This window comes from Varanus komodoensis, unplaced genomic scaffold (genome assembly GCF_004798865.1).
Source record: "Varanus komodoensis strain SLA01 unplaced genomic scaffold, ASM479886v1 scaffold11, whole genome shotgun sequence".
NCBI lineage: Eukaryota > Metazoa > Chordata > Lepidosauria > Squamata > Varanidae > Varanus > Varanus komodoensis.
The window spans coordinates 2888359-2907655 of NW_025335317.1; the positions used below are offsets into that span (position 1 = coordinate 2888359).

At 55.8% G+C, this 19297-nt stretch overlaps 1 protein-coding gene across 1 annotated transcript in view; it reads right to left on the minus strand.

Moving 5' to 3' along the window:
* Positions 1–17451: 17451 nt before the first annotated feature.
* The window catches only part of ZNF503 (zinc finger protein 503), a 2966-nt gene continuing 1120 nt past the window's right edge, over positions 17452–19297 (minus strand). The window contains exon 3 of the mRNA XM_044420056.1: positions 17452–19294. Coding sequence (XP_044275991.1) covers positions 18236–19294 — 1059 coding nt within the window. The 3' untranslated portion in view covers positions 17452–18235. The remainder of the gene's footprint in view (positions 19295–19297) is intronic.

The window sequence follows — 19297 nt, forward strand, 5'->3', positions numbered from 1 at the left end:
TCATTAGTAGTCCATTAGACTATTAAGTTGCCCACGTGCCCACATGTTAGCTATCTGGGCCATGTTTTTCACTCAGAATAAAAAGCTCCAGCTCTCTTTCCCGTTTGACCAGTGCCAGGTGATTTCTTCTGCATCACAGGTGGCCAGACAGAACCTCACGTCACGAGGCTTCCAAGGAGTTCTTCTCCTGTGCCTTTTGCCCTCTGGGTGGAACTAACCTTGGCCAGATTGCTTGGAGCTTCCTGCCACTTGGGACGAGTGGGACAAAGCAGTGTCACAGAAAGGCTGTGCAGACGGGGTCACTGGCGGGATTAGAGGCAGGGAAAACTCTGAAGAGATGAGAGAGAGAGTTGCTCGGCTTGACAGTTTGCAAAAAATGTCCAATTTGCAGGAGAAAAAGATCCTGCCATTTAATCATAATGGAAAGAAAAATCCCTTTGCAATACTTCATTTTTCATAAAAGAAAGACATAAAGGAGACCTTTTAATCATGATTTTATTTTATTTATTTTTGTCAGCACTTAAGTGCTTTTGCTTGTCAGTTGCGTTTGCTGGGCCATGCCATGAGTCTTCAAACAGATCTTTGTTACCATGCCCCAGGGTCCCAGAGTTACATGTCTGTCATATCTCCTTTTTGATAGTTTCGCCCATTGCCATTCTTCCTCTTTATTATTATTATTATTATTATTATTATTATTATTATTATTATAACATTTCTATGCCGCCCCTTGCCGAAACCTCGGGGCGGCTTACAACATGATAAAATACATTGAAATACAATAGTACATAATAAATTACCATTAAATATAACAATACAAAAAATACATTGATTTACAAATACAAAATTAAAATTATCAGTATAAAATAAAAATATAGGAGGAGAAAGAGAAGGAAGAAGAAGTTGCCCAGGCCAGATCATATGTTTTAACAATTGAAATGATGTTTAAATAAAAAGGTCTTTACCTGGCGCCGAAAAACCAGTAACGACGGTGCCAGGCGGACCTCTTTGGGGAGTGAATTCCATAGGTTGGGCGCCACCGCAGAGAAAGCCCTCCTCCGGGTACTTACTCTCCTAATTTCTTTCATGGAGGGTTCCCGGAGAAGGGACTCTCCCGCAATGATGAAAGTAAAGCAGCAATCTATACATTAAAAGAAGATGTGACTCCCAGGTATAAATAAAAACAGAATGCCAAGAGAGGCCTATTAGAGAAAAAGTGGGCCAAGCTATTTGGTTTGCTTGGATTTTTGGCACTGGAGACACTGGCTGGAAACTTCCATGAATTCTGCTGTGCTTGTATCAGGCCAATGGTTATCAAACAATTTCCTTCCAAAATCCTGGTGTCCTTAGAAAGATGGACAAGGAGCCCTTGATCAGAAGACCAGTCCATGGGGTCAATCTACTCTGGAAGCAATCGTTCATCCTTCCCGTTCCTCCCTTCAGATGGCAGCTTCAGGGGAATGCAGTGTGTGTTTTACAGCCTACTCAGGCCCATATAGGAGGTCTCGGGGACCCCAGCAGCCTGGCTGGACTGTACGCTCGGATACACGCCCCACAATACTCTGCAAAATGTGGCGTTCCCTGAAGAGAGAAGGTCTGAAAACCTCTGCCTTGCCTGGCTCAAGCTGCAATGGGTCAGTGCTTAGCCACCTAATGACTGATCTCAGGCAAAGTTCAGAACCTTCACAGAGTCTCCGGAACCTGGTTGAAGGCTTCCCCACCCAGGAGAAAGAAGACTCTGCCCCTACTGTCTTTCCTTTCTGGTATGTTTCTATTGCCCCAGGTGGATTATTTTTTCAGCAGCCTGTGCTAAAGAGCCTTAAACCCTTTGTCCTTTGTAAGTACTTTTAGGTGGTGTGGGGTTTTTCTTTTAGGTGTGGAGTGGATAATCCAATAAGAAATAAAACTACAAAGTGTAAACAACAACATTTAAACTTTTACTGGAAAAGTTTTTGCTAACAGGAAGAGTTTTGCCAATAGGATGAGTTGGTCATCCAAGCAGATTTTTCAAAGATGCATGCAAGCAGAAGAGTACGAAAATGCCCAGGGCTTACATGCATACTGCTAATTTCTAATTAGACTGTGTCCTTATCTTCTCTAAGTTCTTCACAGCCACATCTGACTTTCAGAATTCTTGGACGTTCCAAGTCCTCGGCTTCTCCCACAGCAAACAGCCTTTAACAAGCATCTCTCTGGTTATTTTTTCTTCCTGGTTCTTCCTTCCTGCTAGGCTTCCTCTATTCTTTCCGACTTCCCTGTCAGTCTAACTTTCTATTTTTGCCCTGAACTTTTCATGAGTTAAGGTCAGTTGGTACTCTTGGAACTCCTGACCAATCAGGAATGCTTGCCCTTGTCCCAAAATGCTTCCAAAAAGCACCTTGCAACCATTTCTGGAAAATCTCTAGATTTTGCAAACAGAGCACTCTCTTCCTCTCAGAAAAGCCAATCTTCCTCTTTTTCTTCTACACTCAAGAGCTTAGCAAATCTCCTGACCAATTGCTGAATGTCCTGTCCTCTCATGTTTTACAAACTCACTAGCAAGTGCCTGGACCACTGACCTTCTGGTTCCAGAAAGTGCAGAGAAAATAACTTTTTTGACATCCAAACTATACACAGAATTATAATTCTCTTACTTTGTGGCATCAAATACTGCAGAGACATCCAAAGGAATCAACAAGGACAAAGGCTCCAAAAAGCTTGATCGGCCAAGGCAACCAGGATTTGGTCAGTCCTAAATCGGGCCAGAAATTATATTGAAAGGGATCCAGATAGACAATTATTATCCCTACATACATGGGATTTAGCCACGGCCACACACTTGAAGATTTTAATCATGAATGGCACATTTGAGGCTGGCTGATCAGGACTGGAGCCTGCCCTTTCTCCCTGGGGGTACCAGGGGTGTCACGGAGCAGTTTCAGCAGAGGGGTGGCTTATGTGGTTATCCAGAACTCCTCTTGTACTGACATTCCCCAGCGTGACTTCTGAAGTTTTCTCTTTCTGTTTGTACTGGATTTCACATCCATTGCTTGTTTTGATCGAAGGGGGAGAGTGTTACTCTTTGCCACATATTTTATGCTTCTTAAACTGTACTATTGTTGGGCCCAGTTGCCTGTTTGGGGCGGTGCTGGTTTCCTGTTGTACCTCAGGGACAAATGCCACCTTGTTACTCTGCAAAGGTGTGGACCTCCTGTCCTTCTACATGGACTCCAAAGCACAGTGGATCCAACTCTCTAATACATTCTTCTCTGCAAACCCCATTGAAATAAACAGGTTGCTCCCAGTTCTTTCATTAGGATTTGTAGCCTAGTTATGCTATGTGAAAATGATATCTTTCCACTTTTTTTGTGCACCTTCGCAATTTATTCCTTCTTTCTCTCTTCCCTCTGATTTACAAATTTAACAGACAGCAACAAGAAAAAATATCAGGGAAATATGCATTTGAAAAGAAAAGTCCCTCATCTTTGAAGTCTGCTACAATAAGGCTTGGATAATGTTAGACAAATGACTACAGCATTTAAGAGACAATAAAACAATAGGCTTTTATGTTGAGGTGCAGTAATTGTTTCCCACACTGTGAGTGGCATCACTTCCTTGTTTCAGTCTAGAGGGCTGCAACAGTGATCCGCACTCTCCGTTTTGGCCTGTCCCATGCACGCACACACAAACACACCGGATGTGCAATTATTCATTCCTTCTATCCATTCTGTATTTATATTGGCGAAGCGCCGCGTGGGGAAGGGCCTCTCGTGGAGAACAATTCATCGCAGGGGCCTTTGTCTGTCTGCACCTCATTTCAGTTGGGATCAGGCAACACAGGATAAGCAACAGTGGGCGTTGAGGGTTGTGGGCGTGCACTTTCCCCATCGAACTCCACGGGAGCACTGAGAACCCCGGTCGCTTCTGTCTGCATTGCGCTGCCCTTCTGTGTGCACACAGCCTGCTTGGACTGCCCTTCAGGCCAGCAACCACTGCCCCTGGGCTCCACCCAGCGTATCCCAGTGTATCCCAGTGCCTTAGGGACAAGCGGAAGGAGGGGCGAGAGGAGCACGAATGGCCTCCTGGTGTGTGTCGTGTCTTGCTATGTTCAACCACCAGGACCCCCAGGTGGTTTGGTTTGGTTTTCCTGATGAGGAAAAAAACGGGAGAAGGAACGAAGAAGCGCAGGAGGGTTACACATGGCAGCCAGCTGCGTGTGGAGTGGATGAGGCTCATCGGCAGCACAAAATCTCGCCTGGAAGCTCCTTGGAAGCAGCTGCAGGAGGGTGGCTGACGAGCGCTTGAGCCTTTCCGCCAGATGCCATTTCTGCCCCAAAGCGCCAACTCCCAGTGACGCCTTTGCTCACAAAGGGCACAGAGGGTGGGCAGTTGGGGTCTGGAAGAAGACAAAAAGGGAAACTGTTCAGCAGCACCTTTCCCACTGCTCTTACGAATGTGGTCACAGCCCCCCAGTGAAGGGTGGGACCTGTTCACACACCTCCAGCTCCTGGTCTTCCTTGCCCCTCCATCCACACTGCTCCAGCCTGGAACCAGTTTCTTTGTGTGACATGGGAGAAGCTTGGTGGCCTCCAGAAGCATTGGAGTACAACTCCCGTACAACTCCCATGATGGCTGTAGTAGTTCAACACAACTCTAGAGCACCATTTTGAGCAAGGTTGCACTGGATTATGACAGGGCCCTGTGACTAGCTTCCAAATACGTTGCAAAGATGTTTAATTCGAATGCATTGGTATTTGATGGAGGAACTGTGTGAATGTGTGCACCTACATAAACATGTAATTGTCTCTGGGAACCTCGGAGACTCTGCATGTCCACCATCTTTTTCTCCCTCTCCCTCTTTGTCTTCTTTCGAGTGAGGGGGCTGGTCCCCACCCACCGCACCTTCCCGCCCAGCGAGATTTTAAATGATGGTTTATATCGATGATAAGTCACTCAGCAGTGCTCGGATACTTACACAAAAAAATATGTGTGCAGCACTTCACCCTCTGCCGAATGGCAGCGGCAGCAGGAGTCGCACAAGAAGAAACGGCAGGCTCTCTGCCTCGGGTATCGCTAACACGACTTTCTGGAAGGCCGCGTTCCAGCGGTTCACACGCCGTGTGCATTACTGGGGAGCAGAGTTTGCACTTTTGAAATGTGGCAGGGGGCTTCTGCCTGAGTCACAGAGAAACAGGCTGAGGGCAAAGCGAGTGCCAGAGAACATGTGAGGAAACCGGTCTGGACTGGAGGCTTCGTTGCAAAGCGTCCTGCCGGGCAACTTCTTGGACCGCCTACCAGGTGCCTTGGGCTACATCTCCCATCCTCCTGCACTTGCTGGAGATGGTGAAAGCCATCATCCAGGACACCTGGAAGGCCCCAGGCCAGGCCACGCTGTCCCTTGGGGGCCCTGACCAATGAGCAGGATTGGGACACCCTGGCGAAAATCACAGGCTGTGCGCCAGGGAAGCTTGGCCACCATTCCTCCGCTCATCGAGGCATCCTTGACACCTCCTCGTGCTTCAGTCCTGCATCCCTAGATGCGCATCCTCACACCGCTGGCTGTGGGGCCTCCGGGCTTGCCGTGACAAAGCAGTGGGCCTGTCGCTTAGCAGGGATGACAGCTGCACTGCCACTGACATGGGCCTCAGCTCCCCCAGAGTTGGGCTGCCACCCACCCAGGAGCTGGGGTGCTTGGTTTTCCCCAGCAGCAATATATTATGCCATTGCCTGGGGAATGGACACAGGCGGCGGGGGGGGGAGGGGGGGGCAGCGCCCTCCTCCATGCACAGAAGCTGCCAGGAACCACTGTTGCACCTCCCTTCAAGCCCCAGGAATGGTGCCTGCCAACACGGGCTCAAGACACGCCTAAATGCCCCATGGGGGTAAGGGAGATTCAGCGCCCAGGTCCACCGTCGCAGGGGCCGTTCCCCAGCGAGCCCAGATTCCTGGCTTTCAGAGAGGAAAGGAGAAAGTCTGTTGCAGCTCTAGAACCCCAGGAATGTGACCGAAGGTCCAGGCTCCATTCTGCCCAATTTTCCTTTCCGGGAAGAAGGCCTCCGTCATCTTTCAGTGTGCTCGATGTCACGTGTTGGCATTTGGCCACAGGGATGAGGGCAGAGTGAAGACCTGCCTGCAGAAATGCTCTGGAGGTTTCTTGCAAACTTTTCCCCTTTGGTCTGCCCCTGTGGAATAGTGACTCTTGCCCCAGAAAACCACCAGGACATGCAGAAACTGAGTGTGGCTGTGATTGGCCAGCAGCACCTCCAGCCCCCAAAACTGGGGAGCAGGAATTTATGATCTTTCCAGCTGGGGTCTCATTTCATGCAAGACGTTCTTCCACCTGTGTTTGCACAGGGTATGGGAATTGTCTCCCTGCTGCAAACAGCATCTTCCCTTGTGCCCACCTGGTGCGGGGGACATGGGGGGGGCGACTCAGGATAGGCCTCAGAGGTCCTGCCGAGTCTGCCCTTTGGCTGTGGCCGCACTGCTGAGCAGGAGGGAGAGCTGACGCCCCTGCAAAGTAGCCGGCTGCATCAACTGGTCTTTCTCGGGTGTTTTTCGGGAAATGCAGTTGGTGGGCCAGGCAAAAGTGTGTGAGATGTTGAGGAATGCTGCAATTCTCTATATGTCTACTCAGAGTAAGCCCCATGGAGCACAACGCGCCTTGGTCCCAGGGAAGGGCATACAGGATCTACCCTTTTCCCTGGGAATAAACCTCACTGAGCTCAGGGAATTTCTTTTGTGACTGCTGCCCCTTGGCATTCCAGCCAAGATTTCTTTATCCACCGCATCCTTTATGTGCCTCAGAGGAAGTAACTAGAAGGAAGGCAGGAAGGGGAAACGAGAGCAACCGAGGCTGCAGTGATATGTAATTTATTGTGAAGATGGTGTATCTTATTCATCACAAAGTCCTAGCATGTCTCTATTTTTATCCGCAGCATGTTTTGCCAGCTCTTCACAGAAAAAGGCTCCCAAAGCAGCTTTCAGCGATTAATAAGGGGACAGGCCCTGCCCTCTGGCTTGCAAGGTAAAAGGCATGGCACACAAGGAAAAGGGGGCGAAAGAGAGGAGGAAAAAGCTGCACTGGCACCAGTTCCTAGTCTCAAAGTTCTCCTAGATGTTCTTCCTTGCAGAGGAAGGCAAGCGGAGCCGATCCTTCCCCGGTCAGTGTGGAGGGCTACACAGGGAGGCGGGGAGTGCAGACCCTGTGGCCCTTGATTCTCTGGCCCATGGACATGGCCAGAGCCTGCCATTCCAGGGAACCATCCGGGGGAACTGTGTATTCCCATGCCATGTGTATGCCATGTGCTCTCCACCACTGCTTCCCTCTGGCGATGGACAGGACCCAGCTGCTCTCCCACTTGCTGTACCTCAATGTGGAAGGGAGGTGCAATCCTGCACATACTTACCTGTGAGTAAGCCACACTGAACACAGTGGCACTTCCTTCTGAAGCCAGGACTGAGCTGCTGGGGAAGTTTCCCTGAGTTGATGATCCCGTGGGAGAAGGCGCCATCGGAGGGCACGTGGGAAGCCAGAGCTGGTGTCACTCCTTCTGCTTCCTCCCCTCCACAAGATAAATTTGCCAGTGGAGTTTCAGGGGTTTCGTGTCGGCACACATGCAGGGAACCACCTGGAGATCTTTGGCCACTGGATCGTACAGAAAGATAATAAATAAAATCCCACCTTCCGGCCACATATAATGCTCAAAGGGGTGGAGGATGGGATCTGGATTAAAATCAGAGGTTCTGTTGAAGCACAACATGCTGGCCACTGCTCCCCGCATTTGCCACCAGAGGCAGCGGCCTCATTCATCCTCACAGCAGGGCCAGCCATGGGCGTGAGCCCTCCTTTGGTGGGACATTGCAGAGGCATAAGCACCATTATTGGTCAGGGCCTGAGAGAAAATGGCGGTGGGTGAAAGGACCATCCTGGCTGCCAACAGGATTTGAAGTTCCAGGAAAGGAGGTCAACCCAGAAAGATTTCAAAGCTGGGAACAGGAATGGCCAGAGTTTCACTGGTTAGATTGGCCATTCGGTGGCATCCCCACTCCAAAGGCTGCAAGATAGAGATGCGCATCTGAGCAGGAACAGAGAAATAAGGTCATTCTGATATAGAGAAAATCTAGAAAACTGTGAGGGAATGTTACAAAAACCTCTAATATTTAAACCTGAAGTCTTCTTATTAGGCATTATACCTGATGATGTTGATAAGCAAGCAATGTATTTGATTCCACATGTAACTACTGCGGCATGGATTGCATTTGCCCAACACTGGAGGAGTGAAGAACCACCTACCGATGAATTGATTTAAAAAATTATCTTGGATTGTGCCAAAATGGACAGATTGACTTTGTCTCTGAAGGAGAAAGAAGATACAGACTTCTATCAAACTTGGAATTCCTTTTATTACTGGCTAAGAAACGGGACTATGCATAGACTTAAATATGTTCATGGATTATCATAAAAAGAAAAAATGTGGGGGCTGACTCAGTAGGTCTGATGCTTTTGATGGCTGATGATTTTTAGTTTCTTTTTGTTAGTATAAAAATAACAATAAAACTTACTTTAAAAAAAAAAAAGAGAAAATCTAGAAAGCCGGAGCATTTTAAGGAACGGTCCTGGTGCTGGCTGTGCCAAGCCGACCAGATTCTGATTTGGGATCTGTCTGATTGTGGCAATCCCGATTAATGCCTTGATTCCAGGGCCTCCAAGCCCTGGCCAACACGGATGGCGTCAGGATACTTTAGGATAGTCATCTACTGGCCAGACCCTCCACCCACACTCAACCCAGCACCCCATCCGCAGTGCAGATTGTCGTACAAAGCCCCGAACACCTTGGGACTAGGACCCCTGAGAGGGCACCCTCTCCCTTACCAACCTGCCTGGCCCCTCAGGACCTGGTGGGAGCCCTGCCTGAGGACTCTGGATGGAGCTGCCTGTCCTTTGGAATCCACTCTGGACGGGGCCTTTGCTTTCGCAGGATCATGGTTCCCTCCCTGTGAAACCCCCCACTTACTGATGGCTGCTTGGTGCTAGCGTTGGCTTGTCTTGGGCATCTTCTGAAGACATTTTGTTCAAAGCACCCTCCTCGGTCTAACCAGCCATGGTTTGATTAGCACAACTTTATTTTAAAGATATTAACTCTGTATTTTAATTCTTTCTCTCCTTCCACTTGTTGTTCACCACTCAGGAATCTTTGAGGCTGTAGAGCAGCATCTAAATCGGTAATAAACCAATAACTAGAATACATTTCACACTCGAATGGAAAGCTCCACAAATAGGTTATGGGAAAGGGCTCGCATCTCCTCCAAGTGGCAAACAGCACGGGAGAAGATGCTGAAACCTGGCCTTACCCAGAGCTGCTGGCCTTTCTCAGGGCAGCGCCAAATGTTCCCGGAGCGCCGCACATTCACGCGAACGGAGTTCAGCTGCAGCCGCCACTGCCACCCGCTTTCCGAGGGAGAACGCAAGAGCGGAAAATAAAGCGGAGTCTGCCCTCGGCAGAGAGGGCCAGTCCCCGCGTGGGGATGCTTGCAAGCCGCGGGCCGCCGCCTGTCTGAACTCGGCTGAGCGGGACCGCCGCGGCGTGCGTGGATCGGGGCCGTGCCGCTTGGAGGGGCCGCGATCCTAAGCGCCTTCCCCGGCCGGAGAAATCGCGCGGCGCAGGACGAGGCCGGCTCCTAAGCCAGCAGGCCCGCGGCTGGGCTGTCCGGCCACGAGCGCTCCTTCTTCCCCGCGCTCTCCGGCGCTTGGGGGGCCCTGGTGGACCCCGCCCGCGGCCCCCGACGCTGCTGCGCGTCCCCCGCCCCACGCGCCTGCGCGCCACTGCGCGGAACGCTTGGGGAAGTGCTCGGCGACCGCGGGGCGGGCTGCACGGCGCCGCAGGGAAACTGCGCGCTCTCCTGCGCGAGTGCCACTGAACCGAATGGGACACGCGCAGGAGCAGCCCGGAGCCGCCGCGCCGCTCCCGGTCCCCAGACGGCCTTTGCGCAGGAGAGCGCGCACCACGGTGCCAAAGGAAGGGGCAGAGCGGGGCTTAGGGAGAGCCCGTTCCTCAGAAAACCTTCCCGGGCTAACCTGAACCCTGTCCAGTTCCCACTCGCCGGGGCGCTTTCCCCCGAGCCCACGTGGACTCGTTTGATGCTCGAACCGCCGCACGAATCGGCCCACACCGCAGCCTCAGACGTGCCCACTCACAAGCACGTCCCATAGAGTTTAGAGGCGCTTCCTCACGGGTAAAAGCTTATGGGGCTGGACGTGTAAGCGGGCACGATCCTGAAAAGGAACAATGGCTCTTTCGTGTCAATGGGAGACGCTCCGATTTCTCTTATTCATGCCCCTGGGATTTTAAAGAGGGTTACTTTGGCCGGTTCAGGCAACGCGGCTCGGACAGCCAGAATTCACCACAGCGTCTGGACCCAGGCTCCTCGCCTTCCTCCCGAGCGCGAACGACAAAGAGAGCGCAGCCCTCCCGGGAAATCAGCCGCCTTCTGTTGCGATAGATCGAGCCCTTGATCCCTTTAACTGGGCTGCGAGTGCCTGCTGTAAAAATTTGGCATCGCGTCTTTACCCGCCACTTCACCTCTCTCTGGACAAGCAGCCTAAAGGAGCTCTTTCTAGATCTGCAAACCCTGGCGAAATTTCTGCAAAGCGAGACACCCGCAGCAGGTCGCCCGGTTTCGCGCGCAGATTCGCAGCTTTCTTCTGCGCAGCGGGCGCTGCTCTGGGGCGGAGTTAGCGCCACTGGCTGCCCCGATGCAGGGGAGGCCGTGTGGGAATAAGGTCCCTCCGCAGGCATTTTTCTCGCGATCTGATGGAACCGTTTGGGGCGAGGGAAGTGAAATGTGGAACGAATCAGCCCCGCGACGTGGGTGGGCACCCTCGGAAAGCGCACTGCGTTAAGTTTAAGCTTTGCAAGACTGGCTCTGTTTTACTCAGGGGATCTGCAGCGCAGCCCCGCTCCTCTGACCCTTTGCTTCCTCGTTGGCGGGCGGAATTCAAATGCAAGGTGCCAGCGGATCAACATTTATTCTGTGAAAATTTAGTTCACATTCAGGTGGCAGTAAGCATTCGCGCGGGGCGGGCTTGAGCGCTTCCACCTCCCTTTCCTTTTCCAAACAACTGCTCACCTCGCCTCTTTGCAAGCGGCAAGGCCAGCGGCGTCCATGTTTCCTGGACTTACAGGCCTTTTGGGTTCCACCAAAACTTTTGCAGTTTGTTTCGAAAATGCGAGACAACCCCCCCCCCCACACACACACAATATCTCCTAAAAATTATGAAAAGGGAATCTATTACAAGGGATCTCTGATAAGATACCGCTGTTCCGAGAACACGCAGTCCCAAATTGTTTGGGATAGAAAATTCAGTTTTATCTGCCTCCACCCTCGGAGGGAGATTGCGAAGATGACTTGAAGAGAAACCACAGGGAGGGGGCCTCCCCCCCTCCCCCGAGCCTTATCTACTCTTATCTTGCTCTCATCAAGTTATGCTGCAATCGTTTTCTTCCGATTACATCAAAGATGTCTCCCTTCCCTACCCTTCGATTAAATAACCAAAAATTGCGATTTTTATCAAGGCGCCCGGGTTGCAGAATGGGAGACGCCCCTTCCCTTGTCTTTGAGACGCCAGAAACGACTCTGCTCGGGAGAGGCCCGGGGGAAGCAAGTCCAGCAGGCAGAGCCGGCTTCACTTTCGCCCGCTCGCGCCCAAGGCCCTCGCCTAGTCGGAGGAGGCCTGGCCGCCCTTGGCCTGCAGGGGGCTGTGCAGCGCCCCCTGGTGGTGCTCAGAGACACGAAATCCTCGGCAGGGAGGGGGCACTCAGAGGAACAAAGACGGGGAAGCTGTGCGCCAGGGGGTTCCAGCGCCCCTCTGCCATTTCTCCATCCTCCATCCACTTCAGACGAAGCAGGCCGGTTGGCATGCGAGAGAGGGGCTCTAATGAAAGAGCCCTCCATGCTGGTTAGCATGTAGGCCACCGGTTTCGTTACTGTTCTAGAATGCTTTGCTGTGAAGAAATTACACCTTGAGGCACAATCCAGGCCGAAGTTTTCACGTGGAAAAAGTGGAGCATCTGCAAGAACACCAGGGAAGAAAAAGAGGGAGAACACGTGCTTTCCTGGAGCTCCTCTCCCCTCCTCTCTGGGAGAGCTTCCCCTTGAACTCAGGAGGACTTCTGAGTAAACGTGCACTGGATCGGGTACCTCTGCTGCTGCTGACGCCGCTTCTCGGCTCTTCCTCCTCCGCTTTCCGAAGCTCCCTGTTTCGGAGGCGTCTTTCCACAGCTCGGTTACCGTTATTCCTTTCCTCCGAGTGACGTTGAAGCCGGATGACAGCATTGTCTGGTTGTCTTTAATTCACTTGAAGAGGAAGACAAGAGGGCGGCTGGGGGGAACACTCGGTTTTCAGGGTACTACCCCACCCCCAGCCAAAGTGGATTTGCCCCTTCCTTCCTTCCTTCCTTCCTTCCTTCCTTCCTTCCTTCCTTCCATTCGGGGGAGGACCAACAGTTTGGGAGATTTTAAAAAGGAAGGGGGAAATGAAATTTACGCAAACTGCCATAAGCCACGCGCGCGTCTTCGCATTTGGCCTTTTTCAGCACCGCCCGTGAAGAGCTGCGTCGATGAGTCCTGGGGTCTTTGGAAGTCCTCTGGGTTGCGGAATACTAGTCCAGCTTCCACGCACTTCGTCGGCGAAGGCGGCAGAGGTAGCCGGGCCCTCCTGCGCTCCTTGCCGCGGCATTCCGGGGCAGGTCGCCCGCCTCTCTCCCAGCGCACCAGCTTCGCCGTCTGGGGCAAAGGATGCGCACACCCGATTCCACAGGGACGAGATACTTCCTCTTCACAGCCAGTTGTCTCTTTATCCATCACTAGGAGTGGGACGGGGGGGGGGGAGATGGGGAGAGGAAGAGAGAGCGAGAGCGAGAGCGAGAGAGAGACCACTCTTGCCCTGGGTGGGGGCGGTCGGCGTTATAAAAGGGCCTCCAGGATCTGACCATTTCAACGAAGGGCCATTTAAACGGATCCGGAATGAGAAATGCCACAGAAGACGTGAACGTTAATTGGATCCCCGCCAGGAGCCAGAGGTGGAAAGAGGGCCGTTTGGTGATGGAGCGCCCCCCCCCCCCATTCGCTGTCGCTGGAGCGGCGGCGCGCTCGCTCGGGGCAAAGCGACAATCCGAGGTCCGCTCTTGCTGGACGGGCGATGGAGGCAGGGCGCCTCGGAGAACCCGAGAAGGCGGCCTTGTGCGGAGTCCTGGCGGCGCAGCGCTCAGGCCAAGCCCCCTTCGCCCCCCGCGTGCAGCGCGGCTCTTCCCGAGGCCCAGGCGAGCGGGCTGCGCAAAGGAACTTCGCCGAACTCGCTCCCCGGTCACGGTCCCCGCGATCGGCCAGGCGGCTCCTCCGGCGGCGCACGGGCCTCCCTGCCTGCCCCTGGCATCAGCGCCGGCCCTTCCCTTCGCCCTCCCGGGCCTCGTCGACGCCGGGCAGCGGGCGCTGGGCCGGGCTTCTCTCCCGGTGGGCGCCTTGCTTTCCCGAGAGCGCGTGCGGGCCCCGGGTCGGGGGAAACGGCCCAAGAGGGCCCGGCGCCCCACGGCTGCAGGACCAAGGCCCCTTTGCCCCGAGGCTTCCCTTGCAGGCGCCCAGGCCCACTCCGGGCCCGGGAGGGCGTCTTGCCCCTGCCACACCGCGGCCAGCCGCCTCCCAAGAGAAGGCGCCCTGCCGCCCAGGCCCTCCGCTTCCCGGCCGGCTGGGACTTGCTCCGGCGCAGGGCTTCGTCAGGCCGCCCTCCACGACCGCTCTTCGGGCATAAGAAGGCGACTGACTCCGCACACCCGTCCCCTCCGCCCTTCCAGTCCCTCGCCTTTGCGGCAATGCGGGTTATTTATTGGCCTTCCACCTGTATAGGCCGCCTTTCAGGGGGGGACATCTCCCAAGGCGGCCTTAATAATCCATCATCATCATCACCATCACCATCACCATCACCATCATCACCATCATCACCATCATCCAATTATCGCTGCGACAGAAATGCCTGCACAGAGCGCTTGGCACGGGGAGACGCACTCCCACGTGGCCCGACTGCACCAGGGCTTGCAAGCTGCACCCTACTTTGTCCTACTCGATTGGTCCTACTAAAGGCGTCACGGTGGTTTCCTCTCTCAGAACATCAGACAAAATGTTTTGAAGAAAGACCAGGAGCGGGGCCTTCCGTTGCCACCCCGACACACCCGCACGTTCACACGTTCACACACAGGACTGGTCCCTGCTACGTGGGAATTAGCCACCTGCGATGCTGGAAGAAGAAGGCGAAAGGAACTGAGGGGGCGCCTTGGCTGTCAAGGCCGAGGTCTTGCTTCGAGGAGGGGCGCTCATCTCTCGCCTGCCCTTTTGAAAGCACTATCCAGGTCAAGATTCCCCGACGTGACACGCGTCGCAGCCACCCTCGGCTCGCTGCCAGCGTCTGCACACGACCTGCTTCGCCAGGCCGGAGGAGCAGGGAAGGAGCGGGCCCACCTGCCTCTCCGCGAAGCACCCGCAAATGCACCTTTCCCCAGCCTGGCCCCGTGCAAGCCCGGCCGTCTCCGCCCCTTCCTCACGTGAAACTCGACACGATGCTGGCCAGGTGAAGCACTTGAACAACCGGCCCTCGAGGCGCCCACGCAGGGGTGCAAACGGGCCCGGAGGGCGCCAGGCGATTGCCGCAAACTCTTCCCCATCCAGGGCTCCGCGCAAGCCGCTCTCCTGGACGCGGAGCCCCTGGCTTCCCGCGAAGGCAAGTGGCCGAACCCGGTCTTCGCGCGCAACCCCGCGGCAACACGCGCGTCCACCTCCGCCGCCTTGGCCATTTCCAGCGACACTTCCGGGGCTGCGACCCTCGAGCTCGCTGCGGAGAATTTCCCGGCAAACAGGCGCAGAGGATTCTACGCGGCGGGAAGCCGGAGGAATTGCGCTGCGACCCCAGGCAGCGCGCAGCACCAGGGGGAAAGCTCTGGCCTCCAGCTCCGCCGAAGCGTTCGCAGTTGGGTCCAGCCCGGGCCTGCTTAGCGCACACTTCGCGAAATCAGTGAGAAGCAGCCACGACTACCCCCTCGATGGCAGCGGCGCTACGCTTGGCTTTGCGTCCGAGAGCGGCTCCTTGGCCGGCCGAGCGCAAGGAGGGGGCCGAGCGAGGCGCGCCCCAGGTGCCCCGCTGCAACCTTTACGGGGACGCGCAAAAGACCAAGCCGTGGTTTTCCTCCGCACTCGCTCCCTCCGCAGCAGTTCCACCACCGGTCCTCCTTCCCACGGAAGGACGCGTCCAGCTCCAGAGGGGCGGGCCTTGCCCCGGGAGGGTCGGGTCGGGTCAGGCTTTGCGAAGCCACAAAGCGGACGATAGATCCCGGGCTCCCGGCCACGCCACGCCACGCCACGCCGAGGGGAGCTGGGGCCCCCGATCCGCCGCAATCTCGCTCTTTGCTTCCAGAGCAGAGGCTGGATGCGCTCCACACGCGCCGCCATCCGCCGCTACTCGAGGAGCTCCTTGCGCTGGGCTTTAAGGAGACCCGCGGCCTTCTCCTGGCCTCGCAATGTCAAGAGAGGCCATTCAGGTTTCCTGCAGGAAATAATAACAGGCAAAGCAACAACGGCGGCGGCGACAAGGACGACAAAGAGCAGTCCAGGGCTCCTCTTGGGCGCAGGCCCAGGCGGCCTCGCTGCCCAGGTCGGTGCCACCTCCAGCCCGGCAGGAAAACCGCCGCAACCTCGGGAGCGCTGACCCCGGAGCGCTCTCTCCCTCCCCACTCCCCGTTTTAAGCCTCCATAATGCCTCTCCTAGTTTGGCGTGATTGCCCCGAGCAGAACTGTTGGCTGTACTCGCACGCTGCCCCCTCTTCTCCCCTCCAGCTCCATTTTCAGCAAGGCCGCCCTTCCCGATTGCCATCCATGCTCCACAGTGCGAAGGCTTCACGAGGCCGGGCCTAGCGGCCGAGGCGGAAGGGGACGAGGCTGCGCTTCTTTCCGACACAGAGAAACAGGCAAACCCGCGGCGCGGCGGACGGGCGCCCGAGCCGAGCGCCAAGTGGGCTTGCAGAGGGGACGCGTCCAGCCCGAAGTCGCCGGTCTCGCAACATACATCAAGTGCGATCTCTTCCCGCAGCCCACCGGCGCCCCGGATCCTCTTTCCGGGGCGGGGGGGGGGAGTTTCAGGACTGACTTTCGGCTCAGCCCACGGCTGCTCAGCCACGCGAGTCACCCACCCAGGCGCGCATTCCGCAGCCCGCGCGTAAAGGCGCCAGGCCTTCTTTCCCGCGCGTGTCCGCACAGAGCCCTTCCCCGAGTCTCGGGCCGGCCTGCCATGCGCCGAGGGCCCCTCGCTCCCCGCGCCACCCGCATTAGTAGCCTGCAGCGCTCATTTCGTTTCTGCGCCGCCTCACACCCGCAGCTCCGAGCGTTCAAGGGCGCGCCGGAGCAGCCTCATCTTTCCAGGCAAAGCGAGGCTCGGATGCCGGCCTGACAGGGCAGGAGGCTGTCGGGCTGCAGCGTTCCGCGCCCCGGTCCGGCTGTTCCCGTGCCCTTGCCTGGACCCAGCGGCTGAAGCGCCGCCCGAGAGGCGAGCGCCCCTGAGAGGAAGGCCGGACAGGCCTCCAGCTCTCTGCCACGAAGGGCGCTCGCCTCCCGGCCACGCTCTGCAGTCCGGAGCTCGCCTCACCGGCCCGGCCGCCGCGCAGGTGCCTGGCGGAAGGGCGTCCCGGGCCGCCTGCGCTCCTCCGAAAGCACGAGGCGCGCCTCGCAAGCCGGAGGGGCCGCGCCGGCTGCCCGCTGCTGCGAGAAGCTTGCATCGGACCTGCTCAGCTCTGCCCGGTCCTGCCCTGCCCGGCGCGTCTCCTGTAGGGCGGCAGCCTCTGCGGGAGAGGCGGGAGGCCAGGCCCGCGGGGGTGGGGGCGCGAAGACGCCGGCAGCCCCACTTTGGCCAGCGGGGCCGGGGAACCTTCGCTGCAGCGCTGCCCGCGGCGACGGCCTTCCCAAAGTTCGCCTGGGAGGTCCAAAGGGGGCCAAAGCGCGCGCCTGGACGCCTCGCTTGGGCCTGGGAAAAGCTGCTCATGGACGACCCCCGGATCTGACCGCAGTTATTTCTTGTTTTAATTTGAAAGCAAAAAAGCCACCGGAGAACGAACCGCACGATGCCTTCCGAACGTCCCCTTGCCAGTCACAAGCACCCAGTCCAGCACCAGGAACCACCGCTGCCGCGGCAAAAAGCTTTCTTTTTCCCGAGACAATGCCGAGGAGGTTCAGCCGGCCCCCGGGCTTCCTAATTTAAAATGCCAGTCCCGACGGCAAAAGAGCAAGGAAAGGATACTCTGTCCTCTAAAAGGCAAAATATTGGACAATCAAACTTATTAAATTTAACCAACACTTAGGTATTTTCCCTCTTTTTGCTACTTTCCAACCAGGCTGCATTTAGGTATATTTACAACAGACTCCAGAAAGTGATTTCAAAAGAAAAGTAAAACCTTTTTAATACATCAAATATACGGAATTTTAATCTTTTAAAGCAATACATTGTCTATTGTTTTAAATACATGACGTCATCCTTGTTTCTGTCCCTTTTATAGGGTGGACTTAGAAATTAAAAAATAGTCAAGTGTTCCTTTTAAAGAACAAAAATAAGGCAAATGGAGGTTTTTGGAATAGAGTTGTTGGGTTTCCTTTTTTCCAGAATTCATACAAAAAAATACCAATTTTCTTTCTGCGATGGTATACGTCAAAAATAATTGCAATTTGAAATTCAAGCTGACAAATTGCAGATTAAGTGTTGCTGTTTTTAGGAGACATGCATTTAGGTGCTTTCCCACCCAACCCCAATGAGACATTAAATAAAAACGTACAATACAATCATATTAATTTTAAAGTAACATTAAAGAGAAGACCTCTATTTTTGTTTTCCTTTTATTTATTTATATTCTACAACGGGTGTTTCCACTTTAATTTTTTTTCCTTTAAGCCTATTGAGCTGAAGTTACGTAATGCACTTTTATTGATTCATTGTCCCGCTTGAAGCTAACATAAATAAATACAGTGCCCATGGATCCAGTCCTCAAGATGAACACTATCTTTATATAGATATAAAAAAGTCAGGTTTCAATTTTCTTTTGTCTGTCTGCATTTTTAAGAAAGTTTCGAGGGTCGCCTCCTGCTCTTCCCCCAGAAGCGTTGCTCGGCCTCTCCGGCTGCGCGCTCCCCCTCCCGCTCCGGCCGCAACACCCCCCGAGAAGCCCCCGAACACTCACTGGTATCCCAAGGCGGAGGCTGTAGTCAGTCTTTGCCCGTACAGTGCGTAAGGCGAGTAATAGGGTCCCGTGGCCGCGGGCACCGGCACGGGCGCGCCCGGGGTGGGCAAGGGGCTCTTGGAGTACGGGTGGTAGCGGCTGTTCAGTCCCAGGGCGTGGTGCGGGCTGCGCAGCGCCAGCGCGCCGGGGCTGCCCGGCGCGCCCGAGGTGGGGATGTGCATGTGGCAGGCCATGGCCGCGGCCGCCGCCGCCGCGCTGGCCAGGGACGTGGAGCCGGGGTAGCCGGAGAGCAGTTTGTCGGAGCCCGGGAAGGCCGTGTGAGTCCGCAGGTGGCTCAGCAGCTCCTCGGAGGTGGCGAAGCGCTTGTCGCACGGTCCGTTGGCCGACACCCAGTTGCAGATGTGCGGCTGCGGGTCGTTGGGCAGCATGAAGCCGTACGGGTAGAGCGGGTGGCCGGCGAGCGAGGGCGGCGTGGCGCCGCCGAGCGACGAGTGCACCGAGTGCAGCGGGTGCGCCGGGTAGACCAGCGGGTAGCCGGGCTTGAGCGCCTGCTCGTGGGCGCACGAGGCGCCGGCCGCGCCGGCCAGGTGGCTGGCGCAGTGGTAGCTCAGGCAGTAGGGGTCGCGGCACAGGCTGGCCGTCATCACCGAGGGCGGCGAGGCGCCCGCCAGGGGGCTGGAGCCGGCCGCCTTGCTGCAGCCCAGGCTGCCGGCCAGCTGCGCGCCCACCAGGCTGCCCGACTTGGTGGGGTCGAGCGCCACGCCGTGCGGCAGGAACTGCGGCGGGTAGCCCGCGTAGGCGCCGGCCAGCGTCCCCGGGTAGCTCATGCCGGCCGGCGGCAGCGGGAAGACCGTCTGCCCGGGCTTGTAGGGCGACACGGGCGCCACCAGGCCGGAGCTCAGCACCGAGGCGGCGGCGGCCGACGACGTGGCCGTGCTGCTGCCGCTGCAGCCCGAGTCCGAGGAGGCGGACGACGCCGCGCCCGCCGCCGCCGCCGCGCCCGCCGCCGCCGCGCCCGCCAGCAGGCCCTTGGCGCCCTCGTGGGCCGGGCCCAGCTC